General features: G+C 39.0%; 1 protein-coding gene across 9 annotated transcripts in view; it reads left to right on the top strand.

Annotated features, from left to right (window-relative positions):
* MCTP1 (multiple C2 and transmembrane domain containing 1) overlaps positions 1–18,218 on the top strand; it is a 287,020-nt gene that overhangs the window by 252,035 nt on the left and 16,767 nt on the right. For 7 of the 9 annotated variants that reach the window (XM_035310880.1, XM_035310874.1, XM_035310876.1 and 4 more), the window contains one exon: positions 4,141–4,221. The exons of 1 other annotated variant lie outside the window; for it this stretch is intronic. In XM_035310880.1, the coding sequence (XP_035166771.1) occupies positions 4,141–4,221 (81 nt within the window). The remainder of the gene's footprint in view (positions 1–4,140; positions 4,222–18,218) is intronic. One more of the 9 variants, XM_035310875.1, reaches the window with a different exon arrangement.

The raw sequence follows: 18,218 nt of genomic DNA, 5'->3' as shown, positions 1-18,218 counted from the left end.
GTATGTGAAATATGTCCCAGATGTTTGACCATGGCTGGTGTCTTTGCTCGCCGTGATTACCACAAGGCAGCTATTAGTCCTGTAACCTTTGGACTTAACGGTAAATGGGGTATTACATGGCACAGAACCGGAGCACCTGTTTTCCATTCAGCAAAGACCCCTGGCAGGCTCTACCTAAGCCTATCCATATGTTTTCACTTAGCAGATTGTTGGGCGATTATGAAAAGTGTCTTTCTTTAGAGCCAGCTTAGATATTAGTCACTTACTTGCAGGGAAAGGGCAACTCCTGGGCTACTTGATGAGGTCCGTGTGGGTGCGCGCTGATGTAGGTTGTGGGATGCGTGATGGAGGGCTGTGGCCCAACACCCCCACGTCGCAGGGCTACAGAGGTAATAAGGTGAGGATGATAAGGACTCAAGTGCATGTAATTAGTTAAAGTAGGGCATTTTATCAATACTGGTGTGTGCGTTACTGCGAGGAGTTTGACGAGGTAGACTTACACAACATATTGGCCTCTAATATTCTGGATTATTATTAGTATTTTATTTTATTTTACCCTCTGCTGCAACTAAAGTAGACAGGAGTGTCAATTTAAGGTCACAGGATGTTGTTTTTTGGTGGCGGTTATGTGTTTTTTTTTTTTTTTTTTTTTTTAACTGGAGAATATAAATTTTCATCTTCAGTTGCAATATGACTAATAAAAAAATGGCAAGTACACTTCTTGCTATATCAATTGCAAAGTAACACTTAACAGTTCAATACTTTTTTTTTTTTTAATTTTGTTTCTTTGCCATGTTACCTATTTAAGAACTGAGATGAGTTTGTCTCAGACATTTGTCCTTAGTTTAATACTAGTTTTTCAAAGAAATAGCACTGGATTCTGCATCCCATATGTTCTATATTGCTTGCTAAATCTATGCCAACCAAAGATTTACAGTTTAATCTGATTTCTCTCTCTCCATTTTTTTTTGGCTCCCTTCCAAACACTGGCTTACACACTATCTTAGCAAACAAGGGTCAGTTAAATTACATGAAGTTAAGTTATCAACAAGCTATCAAAAGGGTTTTTACACAGTTATGTAATGATAATGTAGTGGTCAATATGCATAATCTACACATGTAATAAAGATTTTAGTTTGTCATTTAAAAAGTCCAGGTACGCTTTTCACATAGCTTTATCCTTTGAACAAGTTCCACATAGATTTCAGATATTTGCAGAGAATTTCAGCTCAGGGTTTTGGGGGAAGCACTCAGAATGCCACAGAATTGGGTCAGGGAGTAACACCACTATCACAGACTGAAGAGAAAGAAAACATGTTGTATGAGCACTATTCTATTTTTTTTTTAATTAACAGTAACAATATTTTAGTAATACCAAATATTTCAATTATTTTAATCATTTGTACTCTTTGACGATTCTCTCTCCTGGCCTTGTTCTTTCAAAAAAATCTATGCAGTTCTCATTCAATTTTAGTATATTTCAAGACAAAAAGCTTTTTTTTTTTTTTTTTTTTGCTTTTTTTTTTTTTTTTGCTTTTTTTTCAAGACCAAAGCTCTTATAATGAAGGATAAGGATAGTTGAATCAAATTAAAACATTTTAAATATTTTAATCATCTTTGCCAAGAGGTACCAACTTTGTTTTCAGGCCAAGCCAAGTTTGTAACCTGTCTCAATAGCCTGTCGTGCCTTTTTTTCCAAGAGTATATCATGAGGAGAAGAAAAGATAAACTCAATACAGTGTATATTTTCAAGTTCTATAAAAGAGAAGCTTGTATTCTATTGTGACAGTTGATTCCTATAAAACAAATTGTGGGAAAACAGGAAAGAAATAGGCAGTCAGTGGAGTAAAAAGAGAACATTCCAAAATGTTACAAATAGGCACACAAGTTCAGCTGTAGCTTGATTCCACCATTGGAATTCACTAACATTTAAATATCAGCTGTAAATAATAAAATTTAAACGGCTTCCATTTAAGCTATAGCTGCACATGAAACTGTTGTCCTGGAAAAACTTAGGGGATTATCACTACTTATGAAACAAACCTACAGTAGAGGACTCTGGAATAATTAGTAGCTGCAGGAGAAGTCAAGCAGTTGGTTTTGCCTCAGTTTAGTTATTCACAGAGGGGCAGTCGTAAGGGTCGTGAGGTTTGTGTCGTAATTGTACCTGCTAGGAGGGGTGAAGGGGCAGACTGCTTCAGCCCAGGAATTGAAACATCAGCTGATGCTGTTTTCTGGTCTTTGGATCATCCTAGTTTCAGCCATGGAGCTAATTCTGCCTGGATGGACCTTGCATCACGTGGGCATTTTGCACAGTCACTTCCTTAACCTTCAATTTCATAATTTCATCCCACTCAGGACTAGGGCACCAAAGGGGCTCCGTGATCAAAGCAGGCACCTTTGAGAACAGATAACTGAGAGATTTTGACCTTGCAGGATCAGGCTTCTTTACCCCAGTGCAGTCAAAATCAGTGTAATAAAACAAATATTAGTGAGATCAGTATCTCACTAATATTAGTAAGATCGTTAGTGACATTTGTCTTTAAAGTCTGGCACTTTAAAGGTGTGTGAGGTTGTCTCTGGAGGACTGTGGGTCTATAAACTGTTGAACAAATTACACTCCTCCATGTATATGATTTTTTTTTTTCACCTGTGACTAATGTAGTGTGGGTAATGTTCTTCATTTATTAAGTAATCCAAGTATAATTCAATAAATTACTAAATTAAATGAAGACTATGTCTTAATTATGTTAGCTGTTTCAGAATACGACATAATTTTGCCCTACATTTTCCCTCTACCCTTAGTATTACTTCTCAGGATAACCAAGCTGAATGACATTGTTTGAGACTAAGCAAAGGTCTGTTTTTTTACCAAGCTCCTCAAAAAGTGGCTGTATAAAATGATGTGTAGTAAAAGCATCTGTATGGTCTTCTCAGTGACTCAGAGGAGAAGGATGAGAAGTGTTAAAAGAAAAGAGCAAAAGGTTTACTGCTGTGTTCTCTCTATCCCCTAACATGAGTATTTGTTAGCCACCCAAATATTTTTTTAGGTTTATTTGTAACTTCCCATTTTGTCCTTCCGAAGAGCAGCCCAAAACACCTGTTTTAGAGATGTTTTTCGGGCTTGTCCTACAGCAAAATGTAGAACCCACGATACAGAACAGGTCTTCATCCTAGTTGCACAGAAAGCCGAGGTGGCAACGGGCAAGGCACAACTGTGGAAGCTGGGTAGAAGAGTGAGGTGGTTTCAGAGGCACTAGCGTGAGGCTGAGTGAGTGCTGCACGGACCCAGTCCCTGGTGGTGAGATGTGTGGTGGACACAGCGCACCTGAACGTGAATGGAGGAGTGGCAGAAGATGATGTGGGTGAAGACAATGCCCAGTAATGTGGCTCTCTGCAGCAAGTCATGGCCTGGGTTTTCAGCTGAGGCTTGCTGCTGAGGCCAGCGGCACAGCACAACTGGAAGTCTTTCTTTAAAGCTAGGTAGGTGCTTTTTGCATCACTGAAACGCTTGCAAGAAAAAGCCCAGTGTGAACTGCAAGCATTTCACAGGACAGTTGATCAGGTAATGCTGTGCTTTACACAGACAGATACAGGCATAAGGGAAAATAAATTGCAGTTTCTTGCAACCAGTATGTATATATTTTGTGTGCAGCTTGCAATATCAATGTGTCAGTAGATTTTGTATTGTTTAGTTAATGCTGATGCGTGGATCAGTGAAGAATTTCCTGGATAGGCCATCCAGAAAATGTATTCCTGACAAAATGAAGCAGGCACCCTTGCCCCAAAGAATTTGAGTGCAAAAGCTGCTCCCGGATGAACGTGGTGTGGAATCGGCATCGGCACTGTGCAGTGGCATCCACAGAGTGCAATGTGGCAGAGGGCAGTGTCTGCTGCCACTCAGGGTTCATTTGCAGCTCGTAAACACCTAAACTAAAGCTTGTGGAGAAATAGTAGATATAATTGGCTTTGTTCTACTTCTTTTTAGTTTTGTAGATATCAGTCTTATGCATTTACTGATCGCTACTGTAAAAGATGCAAAGTTGTGGCAGTTTAGTGGGGAATCTAAATGAACTGCTATGATCATCAACTTCAGAAAAATTCAGTTCAAAAAGGGGTAACTTTTTCCATCCATCCCAGCAGATGTTTGTGGACATACAGCTCCTAACTGACAGAGACTTCAGAGGTCTAGAGACTTTGCTACGAGCTTTTTGCTACCAGGTACCTTCTGCTCCACTGCCCTCCAGTATACTTGTCTTTTGGAGAGTTCAAATTATATTTGAATACTTCTGCAGAGAAGACAGCTTCTCCACGTCAGAAAAAGTTTTCTTGCCTGTTCCTCCATCCTGCATCCCTTCCTAGTTTCTGCTGAGATGGCAGTTCCGTCTTCGCTGATTTGTTTCTGTAGCTTCTTGGTTTTGGTGTCTTTTGGGAACTGGTATAAGAAACGCACCACATTTTCTAATGCTCACACTCCAGAATGATGAAGTTTACAGGCCAATTATTTAAACACAGGAACTTTCCAGTAAAACAGCTTTGTAGATTTCAACATGCAAGTGAAGGGAAGACTATATTGCTTTTCAGTGTGGAAAAAATACATATTTCTGTTACTAACTACCTTCCTGTACCATGGCTAGCAGAGACTTGAAAATAGCCAGGCAGACAGGTGACTGTAATATAAAGGATGAGGCTTTCCTAATTTCTGCAAAACTGTATCCCTGTTTGGATAGTTTATGAGGCTTGGTGGGAGGTCTGAGCTGGGGAGGAGGCAGCAGTTTGCCAGCCCTCAGCAGAAATCTGCAGATTTGCTCCGTTTGTGAACTCCCTCCCACATTCCCACAGAGGGAAGGAGCCCGCATCCTTCAGGTGGGGCTGGGACCCACCACGGCTGCTCCTGCTTGGTGTGGGCTCCTGCCAGGTCTGGACCGCATTTCCTTTGGGTTCACTGGCTTTTCTGCTGAGTCCCACGCTGGGGGCACGGACACCCCCCGTGAACCTGGTGGGAGCAGCTCTGAGTGGAGGAGCCTGCAGGAGGTGGAACAGGCAGAAGGAGATGGGGATGCAGGGACAAAAACAAACAAACAAACAAACAAACAAACATAGAGACGACTTAGGGAATGGATTGGCACCAGGTGGGCAGGGATGCGGCAAGGAGGAGCCCAGGGGGAGCAGAGGCTGGCTGAGCATCCACGCGGGCACGGGTAGCGCTAACCTCAGATTTCATAGGTGTTGGTTTTGGAAGCCAGCTTCACCACCTCAGTGGCACTTTGGATGTAGTCTTTGGTACACCATCTAGATAGACCAGAAAATTAGAATTTATGGCATATGGAAAAGCAATAAACAGCTGTATTACCACTCTTGCTTAGTATTAAGTGTGGCTTAAGGACTGGGGTGGTATCTGTGTTATCTGTGTGATCAGCAAATGTATGTTTGACTGGTTTGGGAACAGATGAGGTAATACGATAGGTTAAAATACAGCTGTAGCAGTCTGATAATGCAATGTTTTTTATTGATTGTCTAACTGAGGAACTACACTGGGTATGTGGTTTACTTGTCACAGTGCTTAATGCCTGGGGTAGTTGAGCAAGTTACTTTTCCACCGAGTTGACCTCAAAGTCCCACAGTCTTTCAATCAAACTCCTCAGATTTCACAAGCTGGCAATTCCTTTCCTTTTCTAATGGGCTATAGTAAAGAAAATGTGTCACCTTTTGCACCATGTAATACTAAATCAGATCAGAATTCATGCACAATTATGTCAGTGGAAATCTAATATTACAGACTTGCTTATCTTGAGATAGCACATGGAAAAATAAACTTGCACAACTGACAGACTTACTTGATTCTACAGATAGGTTATTTGTAAGTAATTGAGCTGAAGAATGTATGTGGATTATTTTCATACATTTCAAAAAGCATATAAGAAAAATGGGTAATAAATATTTAAGTATTGTTTCTTTCCTCTTCCTTTTTCTCCTATTTCCTTTCCCTTTTTATCTTCTGTTAGTCTGCTTGAGTGCTAAAGTAACAAAGTCTGGGAAGGGAAAAATAGGTTTTATGTTAGCAAACTGTTTTTGTTCTGAAGGCCAACAAGTTTAGAAAAGCAAAATGGACACCACTCACTTATGTAATGTAACAGATACCTAATGGCATCTAAGTAACACAGAGGTCTGAGAAAAAAAGCATTCTGTAGAAAAAGCATTGCTTTCTGTTTTTCTTTAACAGTGCGAAAAAGTCTGATGTTAATCTGAGGCTTTCTTGCAATCAGAAATAGTTATTTAAGATCAATTGCTCAGTAGATATGCTTTTTTTGGTATTTTACACTACAAAGTGTTGCAGTTCCTCCTACCTTCAGCATACAGAGCCATGCTTTGGTATCTCCTTAATATATTGTATTAGCTATAATTTAAATTTGAGTATGGAACAGGTCTATTGGTCTTTAATTACTCTTTGGTTGAAATTTTAAATATCAGAAGGGATAGAATAGGTAGGAATCCTTCGGAATACCTTCTTTGCTGCTCAGTAAGAGGCTGATTTCTGATTTTTTTTTTCTTTTTTTTTTTTTTAACTTTTCAGGGAATATGAAATATGTGTGCGTGTGGGTGCACCAAAACTTCTTGCCCATTCTGTAAAGTGCCTGATCTGCTCTCCTTTCCACTCTCAAAACACAAATGCTGAATGAATATTTTAGATCAATATGTAGCATATAGTGAAGATCAAGAAACAGTTTACTCAGCTGCTTTCTGAAGTATAATGTACTCCCATGCATTTTGATAGAGGAATGGTTTGCATAGCAATAGCTGTGGTTTCTGGACAGTCTATTAAAAAGTAAGATTTTGTAGTCTGTTCAGGGAAAGCTTAAAGCTGCATTATCAAAAATTACATTACATAATATTATAGCCCAAGAGCCAGTTTGTTACTACATCAATTTTAAAAACATTTGTTATCCTGCGTAATCTTTCTCACCCATCTTCTTCAGGATATATTGATTCAGAAGAAAATGTGTTCCCTAGCAGCATGAGTTTTTTTGAAGTTTTATGCTGAATTCTGAAGTCTTGCTGCATAAACATGGAAATGGCATTTCCTGCAAGTGCTGAAGTTTTCTTTTTCCCCAATGGAATGTTGTCTGGTTATTTGAAAACGGACTAAAAGTGTTCAGATGACAGCTGCATACTGTCCTTTTGTTGGTTTGCTTTCTAAACCAATACCTGCAGACCATGGAGAGGAGCTGCAGTGACTTACCAACAGCTGTATTCAAACAAGACCACAGGTGCTTTTCAAAATAATCTGACCACGAATGTAATTGCTGGTGCTTTAGGGAAGAAACACAAGACACCAAGAAAAATGAGGTCACTTTAAGGTATGAAATGCCACTGTTTTGGAAGCATCCTATTGCAGGAGTTGGGAGCTTACTTCCATGAAGAGACTGCTGGAAGCTCCTTGTCCTTAAGACTGGTTGTTTTGGAAAGGAAAACTGAACTGGCTGGACTGGGGCTGTGTTTTCATCTGATGCTAATCAGACTTCAGGGACTGTTTATTCATGGACCATAGTCCCCAAAAGGCTCAGGCAAAATTCCCACAAAATAACAACCTACCTGCAAGTGTTTTAATACTGCGCTTCCAGGTCATTAACAAGTGTTACTGGAAGTACCTCAAATGCATAGGAATGCTTTACAGAGCATTTTTTTTCTCTATTCTGATTTTAATAGTGAGACATTAAGAGTGTGGTTTCAGATTGTTAGCATTCAGAAATCTGTACGTGTCCTGAAATGGAGAGAAAGAAAGGTCTTTCTCTTTTTCTTTCTTTAAACATTTCTTCTCCTACCTACATCCTATGCATTGGCTAAGCATAGTGCCAAACCCCGGGGGGATTAAGCCTGTGAATGCTGTCATTTGTCAGACATATTAATAGTTCTAGAAAATTACTATTTGATAAGGAGCAGGACCATGGAGTAACACTTTAAGAAAATATGGGATGAGTGCATCAGGAGAAAACATACATGGAAGGCAGAAAATAGAGAAAAAGTCTGCATACTCCAGCGTGTTTCACCTGTATATGTGAGCACAATGACTGAAGAATTTGAGAGCAAATTGTCTGTGGAGTTCTGTATTCAAAGAGCATTTTAAAAGTATAGCTATGATTTGGGTAAATCATGTGTCTAAGATAATAAGCACACAGCAGCTTTGAATCTGTGGCCAACTGAATACAATTCAGTGCAAAAGGGATTATTTTTGCCCCACAAATTCAAAAAGGAGATTGAAGTTCAGAAAACCTAAGTGATCTTTGTTCACAAATTGTTTGGGTGAAAAAAAAAACAAAACAACAGAAACATCCTGTCTGTGTAACTCCATCAGACTTCTTGAGGATCTGAGGTTAAAACAAAATTTTACTGGAAAAAAAAAAAAAAAAAAAAAATGTCAAAACTAGATTAGAAAATCCATTAGGACTTTTTTATGGAAAGAGGTAAGGAGAGCCAAAAGGGGACAAATTCATCAGCTAAAATGCATAATGGGAATAAGAAATTCCATAACTTGAACAGCGAAGAAGAGAATGCCAGGGAGACCATGTATCTGGAGTGCATGAGGAGGGAAATACAACAAAATGTTTAAAATCTATCTATCTGATATTGGACATCCTTTAAAAATGTTTCCAGCTATGTAGAACAGAAAAAAATAACAGTTAAAAAGGAAGCATGATACATTTTTAATGACTGATTTGGGGGAATACTTGGAAGTGATGCTTAGACTGGTAAGAGAATTATAAGATCTTCCTGTTCTAATTACATTTATTTTCAAAAATTCATGGCAAACTAAGAGAGTGCTGAAAGAGTGGAGAGAAGTGCATTATGCTGACCATTTTTAAAACTGAAGAGGGGATTGATCATGACTATTTTTGTTCTCTATAAATGATAGAACAGACTTAAAGAAAAAGTGTCCAAACTTAGATTTATTCTCAGGTTTGCACAAAGAAGCACAGAGAACTTCATGATGAACCCTTGGGACCACTGACATCAGTGAGCATCACCTATGCTGGTGTGTGCTGCCCACTGTAACATGTTTAGTTTTGTTTTGTTTTAATTTAAAAGCCCAACATGATTTAGCGATCATGAGATTTACCACACATTTAGTCTCCCAGTCACCACTATCATTTAAGATAACAATGTGTACTTTCATTTGAAAGCCTGTGATGATGATTATTTTTGATCAAAAGAGTCCCCAAAGTCACTACCAGGATTTGGACATCCAGGTTGGTTTCTGTACCCCCTGTCAGATTCCCAGGAACCTGAAGAGGGTTGGAGGGGTTAGTTTTCACAATCTGATCATTCAGAAGGTATATTCAGAAAATATTAATGAAGAATGTTCAGAAAATGCAATATTATCTTTTGCAAAGGTACTAAAAGGTAAAATGAAAGAGCCTGAAATCAGTAGGATCAGAGAAAAGTAAAGATCCCCGTTCTTATTTCAATATTCTTTCTTTTAATCTTTTTTTTTTTAATAAGGTTGTTTACAAGGATAAGGTCTGTAACAGCTTCCCTGGAGTCAAAAAGCATGTATTTCCTCAAAGATGAAACTAAACAGCAGAAATACTCTTGCTGTTATGCTCTACTAATATCCTGCTTTGCTTTCTCCATCATTTATAGAGAGAGGTTAGCGCTCCAACACAGCTTGGCTACCTCAATATGCAGAGTTATTCCTTTCCTTTGGAGATGTTGTTACCATCCAGTCATCATACCTGTCTTATGGGCCACTATCAATGTCTTTTCTTCAGAGCTGTATCCTAGCCAAAGCATGTAAGGGCAATCATGGTTCGCAGAGACCTGGCATGAGATTATAAAGTCAGCTATATTAGCCAGGTTACATTCTGTTGGTACTTTGAAAGGCTTTTGACTTCCACAGTCTTTATTTTCTTCCTTCTCCCTCCCCTTCTAAATGTACAATTCTTCCTGCACTCAAGTAGGAAATTGGAAGAGTGCTTAGATATGCTAAATTACCCCCAGTATAAGCTATATATAATTTGCAGCATTTAGTTCCCACTGTTGTTTTACAGATTTAGATTTCTCTTTATACCAGTTAAATGGTGGCTGAGCTTTTTTTAAATGTTTATTGAAAGTAACATTTGTAATAGCAGTATGGAAAAATGGAAGTGTGAATGGGATTGAAACATTCTGTTTCACAGTGTCACAGAGTGGTGGAGGCTGGAAGGGACCTCCAGAGATCATCTGGTCCAGCCCTTGCCCAGCAGGATCACCTGGAGCACCTTGCGCAGGATGGCACCCAGGCAGGTCTGGAATATCTCCAGAGAAGGAGACTCCACAACCTCTCTGGGCAGCCTGTTCCAGTGCTCTGTCACCCTCACAGTGAGGAGTTTTTTCCTCATAAAAATATAATGTCTTCCTAATAGTATTTCAGATTAATAATTTGGGTCTTGCCCTTAATGATGTAAATCATTTCCAATTGCGATACTTCTGTTTTCCTCCATAATATTAGAGAAGACGGGGAGGGGAAAGCACAACACTGTGACTGGATTTGGCAAACAGCCTTGATGCCGCATAGGTGGAATACAAAGAATTTGGAAATAAAATGACCGTGTGGAAGGCAGTATTAAGTAAAAGCCTCTTGCTGTCGAGCAGATCTCTGCCCTTTTGAAGCCAGGACTGGATGCAGTGACACAGTGCTCTACAAAACGGTGCCCTCGTGCTCAGCAGGGCATTTAGGCATTTGCAAACGCAGCCAAGAACACAACATGTCGAGAGCTGAGGAAGGTCAGTAGGACCCATGTGTGAAAGGTAGAAAATAATGGCAATAACCAGCCTTGAAGAAGGTGGCTGCCTTTTTATACTACTTTTCTGCGAGAGACTGCCCAATTTACACTGGTTTACCGAGGCTGGCTTTGTTACCTCACATGCTCTGAGGTAATTGTTAACGTAGTATTTAGTTCTTTTTTGCATTCTTCATCCACCCTCTGTGATGCAGCTAATGGATTTTCTGGCCCTGCTTCAGGGTGGGCTCCTCCTCTGGGGATGCGGGATCCCACCAGGCCCTGCACTGATGGGTCCCCATGCCCCTTCCTAGGGCAAACAACAACAACAAAAAGTCTTAATAACGGTGGTTGGTATTATTACTATTAATTATTAATATTACTGATACTGTCACTTATTAATATTAATACCGTTACTAATAAAGAGCTTGATCCATCTCCCTGCGGTGGGGAGAAATCTCAGACAAAGCCCTGGAAGAGAGCCGAGACAGGCTGTGCCACCTCCAGGCGACATGGGAACTTCCTTAAATTCCCTTTGCATTAATATAACACCACGGGGCATTGCCCAGGTGCTTCCAGGTGCTGCAGAGAAATGCTCTGCACTGCCACACACTTCTGCTTTCGAATAAGACTTCTTAGCGAATTCCTTCCCTTCTTCTCCCCCAAAGCACAACGTTAATGTTTTCCACTGAACAGGAATCAAAAGCAGTAAATTCAATAAAAAGGGAATGAAATTTCTGGGCCGAGGCTATGTGGGACCTGTGAGCACAGGAGTGTCAGCTTCTCCAAAGCTGAGAGCTGCGGTGGAATGGAAGCTCCATTCCTCAGCACAAGGAAGAATTTCCCACCAAATTTTGGGGCACTGACTGGCAGGACCTGATTTCTAAGCTCTTCTCTCATGGAAATTACAAGTAAGCAAACTCTAAGAAAATCGTTGTTGTGTTTTTATAGGCAGAGCAAAGGTTCTCAGGTGATTTACAGCTTGAGATCATGTTGAAGATATTCTGATTTCCCCTCCTCCCTGAGAAAGCTGGAGATCTTAAATACTTGTTCTCGTACATGCTGTTGTACAACCATGTAATAAAAAATAATCTATTTCAAAGCATGTGTTGGCAGACTTCAAGAGAAGGAAACATAAAATAGCTGTTAGGACATAACTATTGGTGTAAGTGAATAATGTTGTAACCATAAGCATGTCATTCATTCTCTTAAATTCAATCTTCATAACGAGAAAGAAAGAAAAAAAAAAAAAAAAAAAAAGATAAAATTAAGTGTTTATTTTTCTGGGATGGGGGATGGTTAGCCAAAAGTATATATATATATATATGTATATATATATATATATATTTCCTTTTAGAAGAAATCAGCTCTGTAGCTGGAAAGCATTTATGTGACCTTTGTTCAGAAAGGCTTTGGAAGTTCTGTTTTCACTGTTTGGAGAAGTTGAAAAAGCAGGAGAGTTTTTATTGTTGTTGCTCACATCTGTGCAAACCCTTTTAGAAAGAAGTGGACTTTATTTCTCAGTATTTTTTCTAGTGTACAATATCAGCACTTCCATGATTCTGTCCATTGATTTCTTGTTTTTCTACTGCTACTTTGACAGCTTTTAACAAAGATGCGGTATCTCGACTAATAAACAGCAAAGATTTCAGCTTATGTTCTACATCCTTAGTTTTCATAGTGACTTTATTCTGTCTTGAAGTCTTCTTGTTTGAGTTCTGTGAGAGACTTTAACTGTGTTGTGTTTCTGTCTGAAGCGACGGGTAGTTGTTCTATGCACTATTCCGATAACCTTTTTCACAGGAAAATTTCTATATGCCTAATTCCTCCAGTAGTTTTATTGATCTCTTCATATTAATAATGTTCTGGCAGTGATCTCCACCACCGAGTTTTGCATGGTATGAATAGAAGAGTTCACTTTTACCAGTTTTTAGCTCTGCTGCCTTTCCAGTTGGTGGAACATTTCTCACTAGTGCCTTATGAGAATAATTAAGAGCCACTATTAGCTTTCTCTAAACCATTCATTATTTTGAATATCTTGATTATGTTCATTCATCTTTGTGTAAATTACAATGTCGTAGTGCTTTCTGTTGCTCATTGTCTTATTTTTCTTTGCAGAATTTTTATGATTTCAATAGCTCCTGTCTGCATTTTTTTTCCGGATCAGCTTTTTTATTTTTATTTTTGACTTGAATTCAGTTCTTCAGCTGAAATTATCTCATCAGCTTATATGATGTCATTAGGTAAAGTTAAACCACCAGTGTTAGGCACACATTTAACCTGGTTATATTCCTCAGAAATTTGACATCATCTCCTTTAGTAATTCTGTCACCTATAAATTTGGTGGTTCAGCCTTCTTTCTTTTTGATGTGGATTAATAAATACATTAAATAACATCAGCTCTAGCATCAAATTTTATGATAGCTCACTATTAATCTTCTGAAATATGTCTGCTCTTTTACCTCTTTCTCCTGGCTTGGTTATTTTAATACCCTTTCTCTTTTCGGAGCAGTGTAAAAGATTTCTTCTGCGAACAGTGTAAATTATCATTTGCTTTTCCAGTATTGTTTGGACTGGCTTTACATTCTAAAATGTTTCAATAACTCAGTCACAAATAATTTAAAAATTCCAGACAGCCCTTCGCACGGTACTTTTAAAAACAGTCTACGTGGGGGCTTCGAATTTAAGCCCTACTCCTAATTTCTTGCATCTTGCATTTGTGGAGGAGCCTGCAGAGGTTTCTCATAAGGGTTGTGGAAGAGGATCTGCTTCAAATCAGGTGTGTTGGTAAAAGAGGTTATAGAACAACTCAACAAAATGAACAATAACAGATTATCGGGGGCTGGATGGCGTTTGCCCACAGGCTCTGAAGAGACCTGCGGTGAAACCGCTGCGCCACGAACAGCGGCGTGGGTGCCCAACATCCACATGGGTGCAGACCGAGAGGCTTGTGGAGGGGAAGGCCATTAGGAGTTATTGGGAAGAAGGATCCATCCTGTTGCATCTGAAGCTGCTGAACCTCCTTCTCCAAATGGCTGGAAAACATTCCGGGAATCTCAGTGTCTGCTTGACCTCCACCTCCTTTCTCCTGCAGTTCTCCGCTGATGAACGCTCTGCAGCAGAGTGCACGAGCGGTCCTTCCACGTGCTTAATAGCAAACAACCCCCGCGTAGTCTGGGTTTTCCTAAGTACCATCCCATACAAAAGCGGCCCTGTACAAAAAGCTGTTTTAATCCAGTGCAGGTGCTTACTGCGGTGTATTTGCTAACTGTTATGCCACAAAGTCTAGATATCTGAAGTGCCTGTCTGCTTAATTTCAAGCTGTCAGGCTGGGATACTGTCGAGATTTTTTTTCTGGAGGAGTGATACCTGCTCTCTGCCTTGTTTTTCTTTGGAAAAAGTGTGAATACAGTACATCCTCTCAGCCAGTTGTTGCGACGATGATAAAAATTTCACAACCCTTCTCCCTGTTTACTTAGTATTGCTGTGCCCCAGATATGACAATGTGTGCAGATCCGGGAGAAATAATGAAATCTATGGAAAGCAGGCACACAGGAGAAAAAAGGCATTATACGATGGCAGCTTTATTCCCTGCTGTTGTTGGACTGCAAATGGGTACCAAGTTTGCAACCGAGGCTGAAAAGCATTTAAATTTTGTTTACTAGACAATAAATAATACAGAAACTGTTTGCTGAAAGTTGAAGATGAGAGCTGTTGTTGAATTCTTGCACTCTGGCTGGTGGTTGCTTCTTTTGTGAGTTGTCCTCAAATAAGCGAAGAGTTGGTGGTGATTTTTTTATTTATTTTATTTTTTATTTTATTTTAAGGCCTAATTTGTCTCCTCTGCTGAAAAGGAGGACTATAGTGTATTCTAAAGAGGCTGCACCGTCTTAGAGATCGTGCAGTAGCACAGTTAGATGGCAGTGGCAGAACTGGGGATGATGGCATGGCACTCATCTCCTTCTGTGGGCAGCTGGTGGCAGCAAAGCTTTGAAGCTGTTTGAAGCTGGTGACGTCCTACATGGATCTCTGGCATTTGAGGAAATGCCAGGAAGGGATCAGGGATCTGGGAGGGAAGAGAGGCTGGAGACTGACTTTACAATTCACTGTTTTCTCTCCTGAACATAAACTCGTGTTGCAAAGGGTCCAGTTCCGAGGGGGGTCATCATGCTTTGACTGACAACTCTACCTTCAGCCTTTCAAATGCTAAATGCTTTTGCTCATTCCTAGAATCTTGCCTTATACATTGATTTGCTTAATGTCCAAAATCCGCTCTGAAATGTTAAACTTCAACAGTTTGTTAGCTTGTTGTCAGGCTCACTACTCCCTGCAGGTTTCCTAGTCCTCCTGCTCCTAGCATTTGTACCTCTACGGATCTTGCCACTTTGAGGTTTTCAAATACCACAGCAGGCAGGTTGGGAGATGATGAGAAAACAAGTGGTGTGAATGCATGTGACGTGGTGACTGGTTAAAGTACGCTGTTTATTTATTTCTCCAGAAAAGCACGTAAATGCAATTAAACGCCTATTTTTCATCTTCTCTATATAAGACATCTCAGATATTTTTCCTGCTTTGTTTGTAGGATTTAGTATAAATAGTATCATTTGTGATCCACCGTACTTTGTATGTCATGAGTACTCAGTGGGCAAGTTAATATTGCCTGAAGACTGGCAAAGTTCTGTGCTTCAGGCCATTTATTTTTTTCAGTTACCATTTCAACATTACATTAATCATCCGGATTTTGTATTTAATTTTAACAGTAGTTTGTTTTCCTTTTTCCTTCTAAGGCATCCCCATTAATTATCATTTCAGCTGTTGAAGTTTCATTATTTATTTCTCAAAAGTAAACTCACCTGAGGTGACTGAGGACAAGCTGATAGCTTTTTCTACAAGGTCTTTTATTGTAAAGTAACTGCTGTACATGTACAGTACGCAGTCAAAGTTTTTGCTTTAAATACGGATGTTTGTTTTACTGAAAAAAAATGGGCATTTGTGTAAAAATTTGCCTTTGAGCAACTCTTTTCTTCTTTCTGCTATTCTACTCTGCAGTATGATATCAGAACTTGCAAGCCTCCAGCACGTGAACACCTCTAAGTTTTCAGTCAGAGTATAATTTACTGTGGTCCAGAATAAATATGTGCTTTTTTTTCCTTCTGAGACATTATGTATGCTGGAGCTTATTTAAAATGAATGTAGAACAGACTATGGTAGTGGTTAGACATTAAAATAACATTGTTACAAATTACCCTACATTGTGATTCTGCATATTCATGGACCCACCCCATCTTCATCAGATGGCTGAGCTTTAGCTCTTTTCCAAACTTCCAGCACTTTCTAATAAACAAGGAGGGACTCTTTTTTTTCCATTTCAATGAAATGAGCAGATACTGAGAAAACCAGCGGTGGAGCCTTTTCAGGCTTTTCCCTGGATTTGTTCCCAATTCCCAGTTCACATATCACTCCTTGCCCACCGTACACTCTTTAATTCTTTTTATATTGTTTTGCTTCAAATGCCAAACTGTTTTTCTACACTGTGTAATTTTCCAAAAGCACAGTTTGAACTTTTATCCAGGAGAATTACATAAAAAATGTTTTTGAAAGTCTTTCTTCAATTTATTAATATTTGATAGACTTCTTGAATAACTGCAGCTACCATTTGAAATGTGCGTGTGTATGTATATGCATTATCTTTGGAACATTATTTAATCTCTCTTGCTCTAGGCAGAATTTCTTTGGAGCTGAAATAGCAGGACTCACGACACGATGATGATACTGTGCTTTTTGGTTTTGAGTGTTTGTAGTTCTTTCAGTCATCATCTTGGTCACTACTTTGGGATTGAATCCCAAACTGCTTCCAAGACAATTTGCTTTAAATATTCGACTCCTGTGAATAATGTTGCCCAGATCACACATATGACTATTTTCATCTTGATTGCTGCAGATTCGTGTTTTGAATTAAAGATTTCAGGCAACCTACACTTTCTGACTTACATGAGCACTAGGCCTAATATTCTTGTTGTCCAGATCAACTTCTTTAGGAAAGAAATTTCTTTTAGGAAAGATTTTTTGTCTAATCATTGAGCAGTCAACAGCCATCAGGTATTTCAGATTTTAGGGCTTGATCTTCAGCTGGTGTAAATTGTCAGGGTTTGGTTGACCTCAGGACAGAGATAGCAAAATGGATTTGCTGAGAATCTGGCCTGACGTTTTCAAGTCTTGGAGCAAGTTGCTCTTCTTTTGCTAGTGTCCCTAGCAAAACAGCTTCTTTTGCCTTATTTCATGACAAGTTCAGTTAAATTGCTGGAATCCAAAGCTATCTTAAACATTTGATTGATTATTCCAATAGTGCCCTGTCTGGGCAGCAAATACCAATGTTAAAGGTCCTCTGCTCAGCAGTCTGCTTGACCAGGCCCAGGCAATTTAATGTTAAAACTATGTATGCATATTTGGGTATGGAAACCTCAGAAGAAACCCATTTTGATTTCCATAAAACAAAAACATCAGAAGTCCATGACATGACCATTTTAAAATTCAAAATGTGTTTTTTTTTTTTTTTTTTTTTTTTTTTTTATGTGTTTGATCTAAACATGTTAGTAATAACTGTAAGCATAGGAAGAAAAGGTCAGAGCAAACTGTCTGTTTAAAGAGGAGCTGGAAATTTTAGCCTAGTAAACAAAAGAGAGAGTAATACTCCTCTAACCAGTCTTTAGCAATGTACAGTTACATGTCTAAACTAAGATAGAAGGAGGGTAGAGGAAGACCATATTCTTCCTCCTGAGAAGAATGGAGTAAGACTGACACTTTTAGAGAATAGTTCATACTAGCTCTAAAACAGAAAACTAAGGCTGGAGTGCTGAATTCTTTCAGATCAATATTTAATTCCTGTTTCTTTGCTGTGCTTCAGCTAGTTCTTGTGGTGACAGTTAATATGTTGATGGTGACATCTCTGAGGTTACCTTCTGTAGTCCTGCACTGATGATGCAGGTCTTCTGGCAGTAGAAACAATTACAGCTGCTTGCCAGGTCTGGACAATAATTTAGTGTAAAGTCATTATCTCTGTTTGTTTAGGTGAATGACTTATGTAAGAATTACAAGATCATCATATGCTGTCAACACAGGACTGGTAAACTTCCAGAGGCAGTGAAGTAAATCTAAATGCATACTTTGGTGCTGAGACAGTGTCCTAACTCAGAGTGGAGGTGATCTTGTAAAGCTAGTCTTTTTTATCTGCCTAAGAACATGTTTATTGTTATCATAATCTTTTCAAGGAGAAAATGAAAATGATGGTCTATCTACAGTAAAACATCATATTAAGCTTTACATCTGCTACATTCAAGCCAATGTACTTCAGAACTGCAAATGAAATTTTAAAAGACTGTAAATTCAGCAGAAATCCATAATCTTTTATATCAGTGAGTGAGAGTGGTATAGACATTTATTGAAAGATAAATTTTGAGGCTA

This window comes from Oxyura jamaicensis, chromosome Z (assembly GCF_011077185.1).
Source record: "Oxyura jamaicensis isolate SHBP4307 breed ruddy duck chromosome Z, BPBGC_Ojam_1.0, whole genome shotgun sequence".
NCBI lineage: Eukaryota > Metazoa > Chordata > Aves > Anseriformes > Anatidae > Oxyura > Oxyura jamaicensis.
Note: the sequence above shows the minus strand (reverse complement) of the source record. Positions and strands in the feature narration are given on the sequence as shown.